The following is a 20,176-nucleotide window of genomic DNA, read 5'->3' on the forward strand; positions in this document are numbered from 1 at the left end:
AGTCTGGTAAAATAAGAATCTATTAGATTTATTTATTTATTTATATTTATTTATTTGTCATATAAATATAGTATTGTAGTATGTTTAACATAATATAAGTAGAGATAGAAAAGATATTAGATATCTAATGGATCCATTAAATATTCTCCTAGCTTTATACATGTGGTGCTAATATGGTTACCTATGCCCTAAATTACTATTTTTTTTTAAAGTAATGCATTTCCAGTCACGCTGCCTGTCACACTCCCTCGCGCTGCTTGTGCCTGCATCCGTTTGACAAAATCGCCTGTCAGAGTAAAGGCGGACATGCTAAAAAAACAAAACAAACCACGTTAAAAAAGTTTGCAAGAGAGAAAACTGAACCGAACAGCTCCCCTATTTACACCCACCGGTACATATTTTTCCTTCGTTTACATTTAAAACCAAATTCTCCGCCTTCGCTCTCCCGGGGGCGGAGCTCAATAATAAACTCAAGCCTTCAAAAAAAAATATTAAAAAAAGAGGCGGGCGGCGATTCCTTTTCTTCCGCGCGGAAACTTTGCAGAGACGCGGCCCGGGTTCCGTCCGGCCCTTTGTGTACAAACCACACCCACAACCAGCCTCTTGAACCGGCCTCTGCTTCTTCCCATTTACTGCCTGAGGCCGGTTGGGTTTTCATTCGCCCGGGCCAGCAAGGAGGAGCTGTTTTATTTGCTACCGAGAGCGGCGTCTCGGGCCGCGGCCGTTCCTCAGTAGCCGTTCTGCCTGCCTCCTGCCAGTTATGTTCGACTACGACGAGGCCACCGCCTTCCTGGGCGAGTGGGGCCCCTTCCAGCGCCTCATCTTCTTCCTCCTCAGCGCCAGCATCATCCCCAACGGTTACACGGGGCTGTCTGCTATCTTCTTGACCGCCACCCCGGAGCACTGGTGCCGGGTGCCCGCCGACGCTAACCTGAGCGCGGCGTGGTTCAACGCCAGCATCCCCTTGGAGAAGCGCGGTGGGCGGCAGGTGCGGAGTCAGTGCAGCCGCTACAGTCTCCAGGCCCTGCTCAACTTCTCGGCCGGCAACCTGGAGCCCGGCCGCGATGTCAATCTCAGCCAGGTCGGGCAGGAGGAGTGCCTGGACGGCTGGGAGTTCAGTCGGGAGTACTACGACAACACTATTGTCAACGAGGTAGGCAGGTGCGTGCTGACTTTGGGGCTTTTGTGTGTGAGGGGGAGGTAAAGGAAGGAGGCCCGGCAAGTGTGACGGCCTCCCGAGAGATCAAGATCCAACCGGCCGATGTTGGGGAGATGTTAGCTTAGGAGGGAAACTCGGCTTCGGTCCCCCGCGCCGCCTGAAGTTTGGAGGGTGACTTCGAGCCTGCGGCGGACGTGGGTGTGTTCGGGAGGAAAAGTTGGGAAAACGATCGCCTCTCCGCAGCTTCTTAGAGGCGGGATGGAATAAAAATCGGATCGTAGATGGGTGCGACTTTTCCTTTGCCATTCATTCTTTTTTTGCACCCTCGGCGTCTGATCTTGACACGGTTACAATTCTGACGGCGGTCGTTTGGTGCAACTTCCTATTATCCTCGGGCTGAGGTATACTGGATTAATTACACACACACATACCCTTGCACAAACTTATAGAATGCAGTAAAGGATTCTCAACTATTAAAAATGTCCAATAAAATTCACAAACCTTCCACTTTCCCTTGGAATTCGTCCTCACTTTTCTCAAATAGCATTCTTAACAAATTAGGCTAATTCCATGCCACAGCACCCATTGCCTCTCAGTTGTTGCCTGTTTTTCCTCTTCTATACAGGAGGTGTAAATCTCATATTATCAGGCATGGAATAGAGGCTGGTAAGGTTTTGCCTTATCTTTTAATGTCTTTCCAGTTTTATCCCATAAGGCAGCGCAAAACTAGTTTTATAGAATTGTGAAGTTTTTTGGGGTGGAGGGGGTGTACATTGCACAATCTTGTGAGCATTATGGAATAATGGAAATAATATATTTCTCATCTTGGCTTCCGTATAATTTATTATTTGCATTACATTGTGGAATACATTAAGCTGCACATACATGTATTAAGATACCTTCCTTAAGATGCTTTTTATTTATCAAAGAGAAATAAGTTATAATTCAATTAGCACTGTAGTATGTTTGCAATTAATATTGGGCTTAAAAGTAATTGCTACACTTCTGACAAAACAAATTCTGCAGATTTATGGCAGAAAACTTTATTAGTAGTTTAAGGATGTTTGCCAGGAACTTCAAGATAATTAAGGTCAAGATTACACAAACATACAGGGTTCTTCCTTGATGGGTGTTTGGAGATGAAGGCTACGAGATTTCAGTGAGTGTATTAAGTAACCTTCCAATTATTATTAGAGTAACTGATTACTCACAGATATTCTTAAAGAAAATAGTAAATCTGCGACAATGGAAATATAGTTTGGAGTGAACGGCATATAAATGCAACAAATAAATAAATAGTTCTTTGGCGCGTGTGTGTATGTATATGTATAAGTATATAGATATATAAATGCTCCTGAATATATTTTCTCTGGTAATGAAGCAGTTCTATTTCATATATTTATAATGTTTTTGTAATGTGCTTTACCAGTAAGTTCCCTGAGTGGCCTTCAAAGTGCATCTAGTCACCCAAGATCTAAAATGTAATATCTAAATAGAAGGTCAGCAATAATAGGAGACCTAAAAAGCATTAAGTCATATTTTAAAAAACTTTTAAATCATTTTTTTTAAAGTTGCTCTTGAACACACCAGAATTGAAAAAAATGTTAGTACAGTACTGAAAAAGACCACTCATTAGGCAGCCTTCCATACCATTCCATAAGAGATAAATGAACTTATTTAAATATGATCTTGATCCAGATATGGGGGAAGATCATTCTTTATTTGTCATTCTTTATCTATCATATCTCAAGATCTAAAATTGATACCTAACATCAATGTTCACCATCACTGCTCTATAGCATGTGTATGCACTTGTGGAGCGCAGGGAGTTGTGTGCATATGCAGGAGAAGGGCATCACATTATGGGTGGGGGGCATGCATGCTGTCACGCACACATACACCCTTTTGGCACCCGAGCCCAAAAATGGTTCACCATCCCTGACTTATGGAGACTCACAGTATTAACTGTTACATTCAACATCTGGTCCACATTTTTGAAGCCTTTTTTTCTGTTTAGAATTTCAGATAATTTTCAAGCAAGCTTTGTTCCATAAATATCTCCAGAAAGTTGCAGAGGTTGAATACGCGTAGAATTGCCACAACTCCTCCCTGAATGTAGGTTTAAATCTGAGACTTAAATATTGCACGTACCTTTATAAAAATAATCCTTTTAGACTGTAACCCCATTTATGGCTGCCAAATTGTAAATTCAACTTTTAGTCTGTATGGGCTCTTAAATTACAAATAACCAGTTTGGTATAGTGATTAAGATGCTCATCCAGAAATTGGAAGAGTACAGGAGTTCTAGTATTGCCTAAAGCAGTGATGGCGAACCTTTTTGGCATCAAGTGCCGAAACAGGAATGCATGTGCACACCAGAGCCCTGGAATCTTGAAGACCAGATGGCTGGGACTTGTATCTGCATCCACCATCTTGTCTTCGGGTTTCTGGGGCTCCATCACAGCGAAGATCAGCTGGCCAGCGCATGCATGCACCCGAAACCAGAAGAGCAGCTGGCAATGGTGCATGTGCCCACAGAGAGGGGTCTGTATGCCACCTCTGGCACATGTGCCATAGGTTTGCCATCATGGGCCTAAAGTATGAAAGCCAGGTATGTGATTTTGGTCCAGCCACCATTCACAGAGTTGCTGTGGGGAAAATAGGATGAGGAAAGAGTATTCAGTATGTTCACCGCCTTAAGTTACTGATAAAGAGATATGGGTGGGATAAAAATCTACTAAATATTAGGTACTAGGGCAGTCAGAAGCTTTGCTGTGCATGGGAGATGAATGTAATGCCTCTTTGCGGCTTTTTAAAGAGCTGTATCTTTTGCCAGAGTCATGTGGCAGCTGCAGAGAGAAAGAATTCAGCTCTTTAAAGAATTACAAACAAGTGCTATGTTTGTACACTGTTTTTTCTGAATTAGTTCCAAAATGCTCCAAGTCGGGTGAGGTGTTACATTAGATGTAGAAGATATGTCACCCTATTCCCTATTTATTTTTATAGATCAGATGATGGGTATCTCAGCTTTATTGAATACAAGAAAAAACCAGGACTGGGCTGGGTCATTATTTCAGGGACACCCCTTATAGAATAACCATGGGCATGCAAAAAAAGCAGTAGGAGCAGAGGAACTTCTGACTTACGGCCAGCTTCCTCTGACTTTTCTTGTAGGAAGTTGGCAGGGAGTGTTGGAATCATGACTGCAGCACTGTAGAGGGCAACTTTGCCAAATTTCAGTCCAATTTCAATCCAGTAGGATTCATGGATCCCAGACTTTGGACACATTTGGTGTTAGACCGTTTAAGGGATATTGATTAAAAAAAATTGCTTCCCCATGGCACACCATTTCACCAAATTGAAGGTTTGCAAACAAATAAATGGATACAAAAGTTTTAGTAGTATATAATGGGCTGAGGTATGAATGATTCACAATTTCAATAACTAGTAGGTGGGATTTGATAATTTTGTGTGTGTGTGTGTGTGTGGCACCATGCTTCTTTCTGCCAAACATTATTTTAGCTTTTAATTAATAAAACTATTTTGTTTAATTTTCTAAAATCTTACATGGTCCTGACGTCACACAAAAAGACAAAAAGACAAAAAGAGAAGCAGTGGTAAAATATAATAAAACAATAACGAACACTATTAATTAATTCTCAACGGTTTAGATTTTAGAAACTGAAAAATAATAGCTTCAGAGATTAAAAACAGTGTCCTTGCTAGTCACAAGTTTGGCAAAAGCTTATTTGCCCTTTGTCTGATTCTCTAAAAACATGTTATAATTGGTGTTTCATTGGCAAAGTTTTATTGACTTTTAAAATATAAGCTATTATGTTCCTGAATAAGTTGTGTAAGTTGTGCATATAACCTTTCACTTACTTTTTCAGTTCTAGTTTTACATTTGTTTAACTCTTAATCTGTTGGTTTATTCTTGCCAAGTTGTTTCCAGCTGAGCCGCAGTTTTTAGCTTCCCTTGTCATTTTATCAGAGAGTGATCTCTTCTTGATTGCCCTCTGATAAAGTGGAATTGAGAAAGAAGGCATCTGTAAGCAGTTACAAGACCACCTTCTACCTACTTACAGGCTAAGACTTAAAAAAGGAGGCAAAGTTAAAGCTACAGGCTTGCTTTAACTGCACTGATTGGAATATTTTTGAAGATACCGCTGCAGACCTGGATGAACTCACAGATACTGTAACATCATATGTCAACTTCTGTGAAGACCTATGTGTACTGACCAGGAACTTGCAAATATACAGCAACAAAAAACCTTGGTTAACACTGTTAAACAGCAGCTATATCATTCCAAAGAGGAAGCTTATAGAAAAGGTGATAAAATGCTGTACACTCAGGCCAGAAATGTATTAACAAGGGAGATAAAAACAGCAAAAAAAAAGCTATTCTTAAAAGCTAAAGAATCAGTTCTCAACAAATAACCAGCAAACACGTGGAGAACTCTTAAAAATATCATTGGTTATGCCAAACCACCTTTTTCTAGATATACAGTGTAAGATGTCACCCCAGTTTTCCAAGCTCTTTCCATCTTAACATCATAGGATTTAGAGAAGGGATATGTAAATTGGATCTCAGGGGTTCCAGTCATCTTCTAGTCATCTTGTGTTAAGGTTTCCACTTAGATTCCCTACAGGCCATCTTTGTCTGGTCAGAGAACTCCCCTAAGCCTTATTTCCTACAGAGATGAGCAGATATTCTTATCTTACCTCTTAGCTAAAAACAAATTTGTAAAACTCTGAAAAATCCTCATCATTCACTCCTGATCAAGAAAAATCCATTAAGAATTGACAGAAACAATGAATATAATGTCCCAAAGGTGACTGCTTTTCAGTTTCTCTTTGTCTTTTGGCAGGAATTTCTTCACATGTTTATCCCATCTCTTTTGTAAGACAAAGAAAAAAGGTATCCAAATCATTCTTCTGATTTATTATTGCATTTCTCTTTTAATTATTAAGATCTCAGCTGTTTCACTTTAAATCTAGTTCCTTTGGGTTCCCTCTAGTGCAGGGGTGGGCAATTAATTTTGCCATGGGGCCACATGAGAAATTGGGATGGTTTTAGAGGGTCGGACTAATATAATTAACTCAGTTCTACCCTCTTCCTTGTTTTCTTTCTCCCAAATTACCCTCCCCATACACACACACACAAAGAGCACAAACCTCCCCCTGTTCCTTATTTATTTGCCCCTCCGCTCTCCTCCCCCTCCTTCCTTTACTTCCTCACTCACGCTTCCCCTCCCCAGCAGCCCACACCCCCACTCCCAGATGGCCCCACCCCTGCATTATCACAATAACACTCACTTATGGTACAATAACACCCAATATGGCATGAAGCTGCCCGCCCGCCTTCCTTCCCTCTGTGTCAGCCCACCGCCGGCTCCCCCAGCAGCCCTCCGCCCTTGCATCTTATCCTCTGGGCTATTGTCCCCCCCCCGTCTCGGCTGCCCAGCCTGTTCCCGCCATGGTTGGGCTGCTGCTGCGAACGCCCTGAACCTCAGCTGTCTTTTGTCCAGCATCGCAGTGAGGAGAGAGCCGTTAGGAAGGAGGGATTGTTGTTCTATAAGCCCCCTAGGCTTATAGAATTTATACATGGTATGCTTGTATGTATGATTGGTTCTTTAAATTGGGGTTTTTAAGATTATTTTTTAATATTAGATTTGTTCACATTGTCTTTTTTATTGTTGTTAGCCGCCCCGAGTCTTCGGAGAGGGGCGGCATACAAATCTAATAAATACAAATACAAATATACAAACCGGGACTAAAAAGGGCGAGCTCGATTTGTCCAGCAAGGGTGGGGCTTTAAGAGAGCCTTGTTGGTGGGTGCTTTTTTGTCCTGTTCATTCAAGGCGCTTGTTTCCCCCCCCCCACTCCACTCCATGGCTTCCTCCTCCAGGAAACCAGTCACAGATAGCAGGCGGGCCGGTCACAGACATCGGGCGGGCCGGATGCGGCCATGGGCCGCCCCTTGCCCAGGTCTGCTCTAGTGTCTAAGTATCAAAGTTACATATTATCATCTTATCACCCTCCTTGCCTTTCGTAAGCTACTTAAAACCCACCTCTGCCGCCAGGCATGGGGGAATTGAAATACCCTTTCCCCCTAGGACTTTACAATTTTATGCATGGTATGTCTGTATGTATGTTTGGTTTTTTATATTAATGGGTTTTTAATCGTTTTTATTATTGGATTATTATTGTACGCTGTCTTATTATTGCTGTTAGCCGCCCCGAGTCTCCGGAGAGGGGCGGCATACAAATCCAATAAATACATAAAATAAAATAAATAAATCTTTTTGTTTTATTGTTTAATTCATTAATTTTGAAATCTTATTTCAAATCCATCTGGTTCCTTAACCTGTTTATACCTTTTGAGATCAACATTCTAATCCACTTTTGCTGTTTATTCAAAAATATTTTTAAAGCTCTTGCATAAAGTTGCTTTCATCAAGGATTGAAGGAGATTCACCCCATGTGATGAGACTTGTCTTTCCAAAAGTTCTTTATGCTATTCTATTCTATTCCATTCCCTTTTCCATTCTTGTTGTGTTGTGTTGTGCTGTACTATGCTATGCTATGTTATGTTGTTATGTTATTATGTTATGTTATGTTAATTATTATCATATACACACATACACAATTAAAAAAGCAATTGTGTGGAGCACTTGTAGGCAATCCAACCCTCTTCTTTATCAGAAAGGAATTCTAAAGGAACTGATGCATTCACTGACTTCTCGTTGTGCTGTAGATTATCAGATCTTTCTGTTACTGAGTATTCTTGCCTTGGAGTGTCTCATAGGATTTTGGTGAGAATTCAGTTCTGTTGCCTGAACAAAGACATTGTAATACATCTTCATTATCTGGCATTCTTCTGACATGATCTGAAGTCTGTTTAGGATTTAGAAATGTAACATAAACACAATGTCAAGATTGAAAAAGACTTCAATCTCTGGAATTATCATCTTTCAAAAACTCCATGTAAGCATGATTTGGGGATTAAGAGGCTTTCTAATTAATTCATGGGCTAGATCAGTGATGGCGAACCTATGGCACGGGTGCCACAGTTGGCACACGGAGCCATATCTGCTGGCACGCGAGCTGTTGCCCTAGCTCAGTTCCAATGTGCATGTGTGTGCCAGCCAGCTGATTTTTGGCTTACATAGAGGCTCTGGGAGGGCATTTTTGGCTCCCCAAAAGGCTTTGGGGGGGACGGGGGAGGACGTTTTTTACCATCCCCAGGCTCCAGGGAAGCTTTTGGAGCCTGGGGAGGGCAAAACATGAGCCTATTGAGCCCACCAGAACTTGGGGAAAAGGCCATTTCTGGCCTCCAGAGGGCCTCCGGGAGGCAAGAGAAATTGTTTTCGCCCTCCTCAGGCATTGAATTATGGGTGTGGGCACTTGGCATTGCACAACAACGCACACCCACAGTCTTTCAGCACCCGAGGGAAAAAAGGTTCGCCATCACTGGGCTAGATTAACTCATATACTTAGTTTACTTGTGTAAACCTCTCAGTAGAATGAAGCTGTTAATATTTTCCTAACAGAGATCCTACTTCATACTTTCCATTAATGAACAATCAATAATATACTTTGTGCTAGTTACCTTCATATAGCCTATATTTATTTAGCTTCTATTTTTTTCAGTATTGAAAAACCTAGGACTTACTCAAGAAAATAAATGCTATATATTTAGTTAAGAATCCTGATGATTCCACCTGGATTTTGGTAACTCATTTTTTCTATCAATCCAACTAATATTAATCCAGAAGCCTTAAAGCAATATTCTACACATTTTCAAAATGACTTTCCCAGATTGATTATTGGCATTATTGAGTCTTTATAATTATTAATGAACACAAAGATGCACATTTTAAATAATGTCATTGCTTAGAAATTCCACACATACTTTGTAAATTACTGTATTTTTTTTACTATAAGACTCACCAGTGTATGAGAGACACCAAGATTTCAAAGAGGTAAATAAAAAAAAGGGTTTTGTCCTCGCCTGCTCCTGGGGGAAGGCAAAAACGCCCATTTTTGTTGAAATGGTCCGTTTTTTGCTCATTTCTTTGCAAAAATTGGGTGGGCAGAGGGTTCAAGTACTGGCTTAATGTCAGGTTCCAAGTAATGCACCTATGACAAATCGAACTCCAAGGCATGGCTTTTCCTCAAAGAACAAATTTATTTAGATACATCATCTTGGCACTCCTGGTGAAAAGCCAGTACTGTACTAACGTTTTAGGGCTTTTTACTCCAATATAAGTTTCAAATTCTCAGCTGTTACATTGTCCAAACAAGATGGGAGCTGGTTGCTCAGCAATATCTCTGCTTCTCCTCCTCCTCCTCCAGTCAGCCAAAAGTTGAAATGACGTTGACTCATCAGATAGGAATGATGTTTTGACTGAAGGCTTCATCCCCCCTCCAGCTCCAAACTCTGTCAAACTTTATTCAATGCCAGAATGCCCAAGGATACAAACAATTCCACACCCCAATTAAATTCAGACTTGACAATCTACACACACACACACCCCTACACACCTTTATTTGGTCATAGACCAGCATGTGTACAATCTGCATTTTCCACACAAACCTGACAGTTCTTAATTTAGAGCAGCCAATACATTTATGTGTTATTCATTTGAGAATGTTATGAGATTTTTTGAAGCTGTTTGATAAACAAGAAAAATGCTTACTACTAAAATCTTAGTACTTGACTACTAATCTCCAGTTGATCACTGTTTTCATTTCTCAGTTTGCTCCAAAAGTATCTTAAAGCAGTCTATAATCATTCAGCAGTTCAGAATTCCTGAAAACAGAAGAAAAATACCGTACTATTTTCTATTTATTTGTTTACAACCAAAATCCCACAGCTCTATATAAAATGGTAAGAAAGGGAGAAAAGGTGAAAACCTCTCCAGTTGCTTTTCAATAGCTGTTTTTGGGATGAGAAGAGAAAAAGTGATAGTCTTAACCATTTTCAAATCTCTTTTCTTTGCCTGGACTACTTGTCCTAATGTCCTCCATTTATTTGTATCCATTTCATGTATTCATAAACATGTTTATACTTGTATCTATTATCTTCTACATGCTTAACATAAACAAATAAATAAATAAATAAAAATAAATAAAAACAAGCAGGATGCAACAGATTTTACATACCTCACATTTTTAGTCAAATGAATTTGTTTTATCTTCAGTACTAAAAGGTGAATTTCATTTTCAATGCATTTTTTTCATTGCAAAAGCAATGTTCTAGTAGATGGTATTATTAACTAGCCCACACATGAACATGTTTCAGCCCATTATCATATGCATTGTTAAAAGCAAGGAAGTCAAAAAATATTTCTTCAAAATCCAAGTGAGTCCATAGAGAATATTTTTCCCTAGTGGGGTTTTTTTTTGGTGGGGGTGGAATCAAATATCACATTTGAATCAAAAGAAAAAACACCTTATTGGTATTTTTAAGGTTATTTAAAAAGCAAAATTTGACACACTTTTTCTGTCACCAAATATTCTTGGATATATTTTATTTCATTTGAATGTGGCTGGAGGTTATAAATATAATCCCCAAGTATTTGCTAGGCTAAGTAAATATCAATGCTGAGTGAGTACCTCACACTTTGGTGTCATGCCATTGCATATTATATTAAATATGACCTCAATCATTCAGTGTCCTCCCCCTTCTCTATCATCATTGAATTCCTGACTTAGAAGACGACTTTGTTTTATGATTGGTCCTGAGACCACAATAAAATTGATTGATGGGCTTACAGACTGTTCTGCATACTCCTGCGTGTCATCTCTGAATTTAGCCCTTTTGAATTGTTAGTTTATTTATTAAATTTGTGCACCATCCAACTGCCACCACCTCTAGGCAGTTCACAAGTAAAAACATTTTTAAACAATTACAACAAATAAAGAAAAAGTAATAGATAGCGAAGATGACAGAAATTAGATAGGAACAGAAAAAAACATGAACAGATTATCCAAGGGCTACTACTTTGCTCACCCTCGCTAAATGCCAGGGAAAGAGTCAGGTCTTCAAGTCCCTTCAGAACACCAGTAGTACAGTATTCTAATACGGTATTTAGTAATGGGAGGTTTGAGAACTATTGGTTAAGTTTTCTTTTATTGCAATCATCTATAACTTATGTAATGTATGTAAAAAAGTAATATTAAATATAGTACTATAAGAGGTGGGCAGCCTAGGGCAGTGAACTTTAGTAACCTATGTTGGAAAGCATTAGAGAATGAAAATAATTCCTGCCTGAGCTGATATGCTATACAGTACTGTATTCAATCCAAGCAATATTTCTCTGTCATAATATACCGTATTTTTCAGAGTATAAGACACACCGGAATATAAGATGCACTTAGAATTTAGAGGAGGAAAACAAGGAAAAATATTCTGAACCAAATGGTGTAGCAATATATGATTTAATAAAACACCAGTGTAGCAGAATACTTTTTACAACCATGTACACTTTTTACAAACTTCAAACTTGATAACTTTAAGACTTGTGGACTTCAACTCCCAGAATTCCTCCTCCAGTCATGCTAGCTCAGGAATGGGAGTTGCCAAGTTTGAAGATCCTTGCACCACTAATCCCTAACCCAGAGGTCTTCAAACCTGACAGCTTTAAGACTAGTGGATTTCAGCTCCCAGAATTCCTCTTCCAGTTATGCTAGATGGGGTAATTTAGAGGCAAAAACACCCCAGTTTTGGTGAAAATGGGCTGTTTTTTGCCAATTTTCTTTGCAAAAATGAGGTGGGCAAAGGGTCTGGGGAGCCTACAGAGAGTTCCTGGGGTCTGAGGAAAGGCAAAAATGTCCCATTTTTGTGAAAAAAAACCAGACATAAAATGGCCTGGTTTTCACAAAAACGGGGAAATTTTTTCCAGCACCCAGGAATTCTCTCCATACTTCCCAGACCATCTGTGGGCCCGTTTTTTCATAAAAAAAGGGGTTTGGGTGTGGGTCTTTTGGAAGTCACAAAATTGCTATATTTGGTGTATAAGACACACTGACATTTCCACCCTTTTTTAGAGGAGAAAAGGGTGCATCTTATACTCCAAAAAAGTACGGTAATTCTTCATTTGCATTGTAGGTGTAGAATCTCACTTCACAAACATACCTTTAGTGGTATTTAATATTGTTCCCTGTCAGCTGGTGTCTGTTCTCTGGTGTAGATTTGTATGCCCCCCCAAGTCTGCGGAGAGGGGCAGCATACAAATCTAATAAATAATAATTTAAAAAGTGATGGAGTTCTGCTCTTTTAAAAATTATTTGTAAATTTTGTCAGAGAAATGTGCTTGTTTCATTCTGGAATATTTAGTATTTACATTTTATTCAGGTGGTAATACCCTGTTTTCCCCAAAATAAGACATCCCCTGATAATAAGCCCAATCAGGCTTTTGAGTGCATGGCAGATAAGGCCAAGTGCTTATTTCAAGGTTAAAAAAAATATAAGATAGGGTTTTATTTTTGGAAAAACATGGTAGATAATTTGTGACATTAGAAAAGCTGGTTTTTCTGCACCAGTTTATTATCACTAGGAATATAGATTAGTCTATGGAGAGGGACGGCATACAAATCTAATAAAATAAATAAATAAAAGCACATATTGTATGAAGCCAAATGTGTTTAATTTTGTTTTATTGAATAAATTATAGTTGGTTGGCTTTCTAGAACATACTGTATGAGGCCATTAACATGGTCTATTAATTAATTGGCTATATGCACACCATGTGCAAATCCAAAATTAAATAAATTATATATGTCATATAGTATTGTAAAAATTTCGCCTCAGGCTACAGCATTTCATGGTTTTTTTATTATTATTTTTCTTGACCCTTTGTTTATTTGTACTGATCTGATCTGTGTCTGCCAAATAAATGTCAAAGTGATTTTAATATAGACAGTTCACAAAAATTAGCCATCTGGTTCATTTTCTGTTCTTGTGCAAAACTACATGTTTTAACTACACATAATAAAAGGCTTTTGCTCTTCTGGGCATTTGAAAAACCTGACTTAAAATTACTACTAGAGACTGCTTGAAAGTGTGGGACAAAATGTAGTACTGATTCCTGCTATAATTAAAACTGATTGTGTACTATGCCTAGCAATTAACTCCTTATGTTGTTATGAAAACAGTGAGGAAACCTAGCATTAACATTTAGTGTTTGTTTTCAAAGTGTACTTGGAAAATTCCTACTTATTCATAATGACCAGCAGGCTATATAATTTATGTGTGTGACATGTACACAAGTAGTAATGTTGCTTCTCCAAAGGTTGGCCCTTACATAGTCAAAATAGCTAGTTATAATTGTACTGGAGGGTCTCCAAAATAAAAATAAAAACTCAAATAAACCAATCAATCCTGGGAGACTGAAATATATAACCTAATGAAGTTTGAATTTGCTCATTGTTTACAGAGTGTTGGTTGACTGTAGTGAGGAGAAATGGGGGGGAAAGAAAGAAGCTGGTAGAATAGAGTACTGTGTAGACAAATGACTGCTTGTAAAGATGAATGGAAAAACTTCACACTGTAGTAGTTGTTGCAGTGTTTATGGGGCCAATCAACACTGTTTTACTCTAATATTTTGGTCAATATACTTACTAAACATTTTTAAAGCAACCAGACATTAAAAGCCAAGGCCTTGTGTGAATAACCAATACAGTATATGGTTGATTTGTCCACCTCCAAAATCTGATGATTATTTGTTTAACTATTTGAATAATAACTCTCTCTATTTTGTAAATGCATAACAGATAAGAATTTAAGAGAATTGCTTTTATATGACAATGAAAATAATAAATAATGCAACAGATTATGGAATGGTTATTCCATATAATTTTTATAATGCAACAGATTATGGAATGGTTATTGGGGAAAATTATAATAAGTTCAAAACTGATATTTTAAAATAAGTTAAAATGCTAACTCTCTTTTTTTATTTCCAGTGGAAACTTGTTTGTGACAATGACTGGAAAGCACCATTAACTGTCTCCTTATTGTTTGTGGGTGTGCTGTTAGGATCCTTTATATCTGGACAGCTGTCAGACAGGTAAAGAGTACATATGATAAGGTCTATGTTTATTTTCATGCACAATTCATTCAGGGTCACATTTCAGGATGTCATTTTTTTCCCCAGCGCTATATATTTATCTCTATTAGATAACATTTATTCATTTTCTAATTATTGGTATTGTATTTACATCAGTAGTTCACAATATTTTATATGTATAAAATAAAATATTAACATAATTTTTTAAATCTTTAAAATCTGGTAATGTTTTGTAATTTAGTTCACAAAAGTCTGCACAAGACTTGAAGAAAAGCTTGGTATTTCATGTCCCAAAGGTGCTATTTCCACTTTTTTCCCTTTATTATTTGAGAACATTTTGCTTTTGGGCAAACATGACCTGGATTATTGACAATCTCCCTAGATATTGATATTTCTTCTGTTTTTCAAATAATTAAGCAAGGAAAATAGCCTTACATCAGAGTGTAACCTGTTTCCAGGGTGAAGAGGCTGCCACAAGAAATGTAAGGGACGTGCATAAGCGCAGCAACGTGCCTCCCATCCCTGTCCTACTGTCCCCATTCATCCATACCCATTTCCTGTGTTCATATCTATGTTTCTACTTATATCTGTTATCTCTTACATGTTTGACTAAATAAATAAGTAAGTAAGTATGTAATTTTTCCTTTTCCTACCCCTTTGATTGCTCTAAAGGGCTAAAATGCAACCATCTCTTGTTTCGTATTTTGTACAAAGAATTTTCATCATCATCTTTCTTCCTTTAAAACTTTATTGAAATTTCATAAGAAGATTCCACTGCTGTCTTCATGTATTTGAAGCATGGCATTGTTCATATGTTTGAAAGTTGCTGTGTCTTTCTGATGCCACTTAGCTGGTTTCTGCTAATTCATTATTTTCATAATCTCTTGTTTAATAGCAATCTTATTTGCTTGTATTATTATTTTTGTCTCATTACAGATTTGGTCGGAAGAATGTGCTGTTTGCAACGATGGGGGTCCAGACTGCCTTTAGTTTTATCCAGGTCTTCTCATCAAGCTGGGAGATGTTTTCTGTTCTCTTTCTTATTGTTGGAATGGGTCAAATATCTAATTATGTGGCAGCGTTTGTTCTTGGTATGTGATTGTCTTTATGCAAACAAACATTCTCAATAGCCTGTCTCACTAGCTCACTGAGGGGCATCTTTAGTTTCTTTCTGTCTTCTCCACAACAATATTTCCAACATTGCTAAGCAGAAGAGAGAGTATGTATGTATGTATGTATGTATGTATGTATGTATGTATGTATTTGGTTGGTTGGTTGGTTGGTTGGTTGGTTGGTTGGTTGGTTGGTTGGTTGGTTGGTTGGTTGGTTGGTTGGTTGGTTGGTTTCTATGCCACCCTATGACTCAGACTTAAAATGTATCTGATAAAAGTAGAACTGGTAGCTACCTTTCTTTTTTTTCTTGTTTTAAACTTGCATTTAACATGTATGTTTGTTGCATACAACTAGAATGAGCATCTGATATAATACACCCTTCAACTCTTCTGATGTTTTGACCATGTATTATCCTTCCTGCAAGGGCATTAACAACATTTGGTGTACCTCAGCTGGAAGGAGCAATTTTATTCCTTACTAATGGCCCTGATGATTGTAATACACTTGCCAATTGGTGAGCTTCTCAACCCCCTCCAGTCATTTTTAGCAGTGGTAGATTAATTCTCATTATATAATATTATTGGTTTTCTTAACAGCTTACAGGAGAGGAGGACCTGGATCTCCTTACTTCCTCTAGTCCCATGTCTGAATCTTCCTATAGAGTGTGCTAATTTCTCTGCATGTCTTATCCCTCTTTTTATTTGTCCCCAAATAGGTGTGTGAGTGCATGTATCTGTGGGAAAACATGTTTCAAATTGAGCACTGATATCATCACTATATCTGTCAGCAACTGCTTAAAGAACCTTTTCCTGGGCTTATGCTGTAAGCTGTGCAGGTTCTGGAGAATCTGTATTTAGTTAATACAGTGACAGCATGGTGGCAATACATGCTCACACCCTGCAACCGTCTTCTGAACACAAAAGACATAGTTTTCTGTGCACCTGTAATTCAAACTGCCAAAAAGTTGTGCCTTGAAAGAGAGGCTGACAGCTAGAGCAAGAGTATTCAGGCTGGCTCCAAAGTACCAGTTCAGATCTGAGACTGCATTCCTTCAATTAAGAATGGTTAACATACAGGTAGTCCTCGACTTACAACAGTTCATTTAATGACTGTTCCAAGTTACAACAGCACTGAAAAAAGTGAGTTATGACTATTTTTTTCACACTTGTGACCGTTGCGGCACCTCCATGGTCACATGATTTACATTTGGATGCTTGACAGCTGACCCACATTTATGACAGTTGAGTGTTTCAGACTCATGTGTGATCCCCTTTTGCTACCTTCTGACAAGCAAAGTCAATAGGAAAACCAGACTGACTTAACAACTATCTTACTCATTTAAGAACTGCAATGATTCACTTATACTAATAAGGCAAGAAAAGTCATTAAATGGGCCAAAATTCACTTAACACATTTCTCAGCAACATATTAGTCTCAATTGTGGTTGTAAGAAGACAACCTGTATATGAAATCACAGAAGAAGCAATTATTCAATGTATTTTTATCAGTTTTTTCCCTTTTGATTGATTGATTGATTGGATTTGTATGCTGCCGCTCTCCGTAGACTCTGAGGCCCATATTGTATATAAAATAATTGGTTTGTATATTACAGTAAATGTGTTAATTCATTCTCCTTGTTTGAACAGGTGCAGAAATTCTTGGCAAATCTATCCGCATTATATATGGCACATTAGGTGTCTGCATATTTTATGCACTTGGCTATATGATGCTACCACTGGGTGCTTACTTCATTCGAGACTGGCGATTGCTGTTAATGGCTCTTACTATTCCTGGACTGTTGTATTTTCCATTGTGGTGGTGAGTATTTATTATTTTGAAGTCCCCTCCCCAAATTAATAGCAACTAATACCCTTTGTGTTAATTGTGATAATGGACATAATTAAGGTAGAATAGTACCAGTTAATATTGATAATTAGTTTTTGATGATTTATTAATAAGAAATAGGTTGTACTAATTTAATAATAATAATAATAATAATAATAATAATAATAATAATAATAATAACAACAACAACAACAACAACAACAATTTATTAGATTTGTATGACGCCCCTCTATGAAAACTCGGGGCGGCTACTAAGTGATTATTTTGCTATTTATTCGCTAATAAGTAACCTGTTCCAAAAAGAAATGGCTAAATTGGAGTGGATTCCCAAGGAAACAAAAATAAGCTAGGATTACATTGTTAAGAAAAATTTAAGACCTGAATGCAATGCAAGTGAATGCAATTACACAATGAAAGGCATTTCTGCATTACATTTCTGACCCATTTCCCTAAAATTTCAGGTGAAGAAAAAGACTCACAAGAAAGGGAAATATGCAAATAAGGCACAACACTTAATGATAGTCCAGGTGCAAATAACCAATCAAATCATATTGGGAACCAGTTAATTTAAATTGTAAAGACACAAGCGACAAAGTTATAGTTAAACAGTGATTAGTATGAGGAGATAGGTGATAGGAACAATGATAAGACTAATAGTTTTCTTTTATTTATTTATTTTTTATTTTATTCATTTGTCCAATACACAAATACATAGGAAGAAAATAGACATGTGATAATATAAAAGAGGGTAAAAGTGGGCTTAGAGGAGAGGATATATAAAAGGAAGAGAATATATAAGATAGGTGAAAGAAAGGCAAGACAATTGGACAGGGGACGAAAGGCACACCAGTGCACTTATGTACGCCCCTTACTGGCCTCTTAGGAATCTGGAGAGGTCAATCGTGGAGAGTCTAAGGGAGAAGTGTTGGGAGTTAGGGGTTGACACAATTGAGTCCAGTAATGAGTTCTACACTTTGATAACTCGATTGTTGAAATCATATTTTTTACAGTCAAGTTTGGCGCGATTCGTATTGAGTTTGAATTTGTTGCGTGCTCTTGTGTTGTTGCGGTTGAAGCTGAAGTAGTCATTGACTGGTAGGACATTGCAGCATATGATCTTGTGGGCAATACTCAAATCATGTTTTAGGCGCCGTAGTTCTAGGCTTTCTAGGCCCAGGATTGTAAGTCTATTTTCGTAGGATATTCTATTTCGAGTGGAGGAATAAAGGGCTCTTCTGATGAAATATCTTTGGACATTTTCAAGGGTGTTGATGTCTGAGATGTGGTATGGGTTCCAGACAGATGAGCAGTAGTCTAAGATGGGTCTGGCAAAGGTTTTGTAGACTCTTGTGAGTAGAGTGAGATTGCCTGAGCAGAAGCTGCGTAAGATCAGGTTAACAACTATAGAGGCTTTTTTGGCAATATTGTTGCAGTGGGCTTTGGCACTTAGGTCATTCGATATTAGTATTCCAAGGTCTTTTACAGAATGTGGACTGTAGTGCAGACTTAGTAAATAGTTTGACAATGTTGAGGAAATTATTTGTTTAGCAGAATGATGGTGTTCAGGGAAAAAATGTTCTTGTGCCTAGTTGTTCTGGTATGCAGTGCTCTATAGCATCACTTTGAGGATAGGAGTTGAAACAGTTTACATCCAGGGTGTGAGGGGTCTGTAAATATTTTCACAGCCCTCTTTTTGACTTGTGCAGTATACAAGTACTCAATGGAAGGCAGGTTGGCAGCAATTTGTTTTTTCTGAAGTTCTAATTGTCCTCTGACGTCTGTGTCTGTCTTGTTGGGTTGCAGAACCAAACAAGACAGTTATAGAGGTGCAGATGACAGATTCAAAAATTCCTCTGTAGAACTGAATCAGCAGCTCCTTGGGCACTTTGAATTTTCTGCATTGGTGCAGAAAGAACATTATTCATTGTGTGTTTTTGATGACATTTTTGATGTTAGGTGTCCATTTTAGATCTTGAGATATAGTAGAACTTAGAAATTTGAAGGTGTTTACGGTTGATAATGTGTTGTCTAGTATTATAAGAGGTGGAAATGTGGGTAGGTTTCTCCTAAAGTCTACTACCATCTCTATGGTTTTGAGTGTGTTCAGTTCCAGATTGTTCCAGTCGCACCATAAGACTAGTTGTTCAACCTCCTGTCTGTATGCTGTCTCATCGTTGTCTCGAATGAGACCAATCAACTGTTGTAATGCAGAGCCATATCAACAGCATCATCTGTCAATCTATTTACTTGGTAAGGAAATTGCAGGGAGTCTAACAGTGGATCCGTGATGGTTTTCAAGTGGGACATCACTAGCTTTTCAAAAGTTTTCATAACTACAAATGTTAGGACAACTGGTCTATAGTCATTCAGTTTCTTGATGGAGGGCTTCTCCAGCACTGGGATGATAGTGAAGCGTTTGAAGCAAGAAGGAACATGGCATATCTCTAGGGATTTGTTGAAGATTTGGGTGAAGAGGGGACCAATTGGTCAGCATAGACTTTTAAGCAAGAAGGAGTTGTCGTGTCTGGGCCTGGTGCTTCTCCTGGCTTCTTTCTGTGATCACCAGAGGTTGTGAGCCCAATGGGATGGAGTCAGTTATAGGAGGTTTGGCTGTTGTTGGTGTATGTGGGATGGAGGTTGTGGATATAGATGGCTGAAGTTTCCTTTCAAATCTGTAGTAAAACACATTCAGGTCATATGCCAGTAGATCATTTCCTTCAGCTTGGGAAGAAGTTTTGCTGTAACCAGTAAAGTTTTTAAGAGTTTGATATATGTTTGCTGGTTCATTTGTTGAGAACTGATTCCTTACGTTTCAGAGTAGCTTCTTTTTGCTGCTCTGATCTCCCTTGTTAATACATTTCTGGCCTGATCGTGTAGTATTCTATCACCTTTTCTGTAGGCTTTTTATTTGGAATGAAGTAGCTGCTAAAGTTTAGTTGTGAACCAAGGTTTATTGTTACTGTATATTCATAAGTTCCTGGTC

The 20,176-nt window shown here is 38.3% G+C and overlaps 1 protein-coding gene across 1 annotated transcript in view; it reads left to right on the forward strand.

Annotated features, from left to right (window-relative positions):
- Positions 1 to 510: 510 nt before the first annotated feature.
- LOC139160877 (organic cation/carnitine transporter 2-like) overlaps positions 511 to 20,176 on the forward strand; it is a 29,918-nt gene continuing 10,252 nt past the window's right edge. The window contains exons 1-4 of the mRNA XM_070739298.1: positions 511 to 1,153; positions 14,132 to 14,235; positions 15,172 to 15,326; positions 16,995 to 17,166. Of these exons, the coding sequence (XP_070595399.1) occupies positions 761 to 1,153; positions 14,132 to 14,235; positions 15,172 to 15,326; positions 16,995 to 17,166 (824 nt within the window). The 5' untranslated portion in view covers positions 511 to 760. The remainder of the gene's footprint in view (positions 1,154 to 14,131; positions 14,236 to 15,171; positions 15,327 to 16,994; positions 17,167 to 20,176) is intronic.

This window comes from Erythrolamprus reginae, chromosome 2 (assembly GCF_031021105.1).
Source record: "Erythrolamprus reginae isolate rEryReg1 chromosome 2, rEryReg1.hap1, whole genome shotgun sequence".
In the NCBI taxonomy this organism is placed as follows: Eukaryota; Metazoa; Chordata; class Lepidosauria; order Squamata; family Dipsadidae; genus Erythrolamprus; species Erythrolamprus reginae.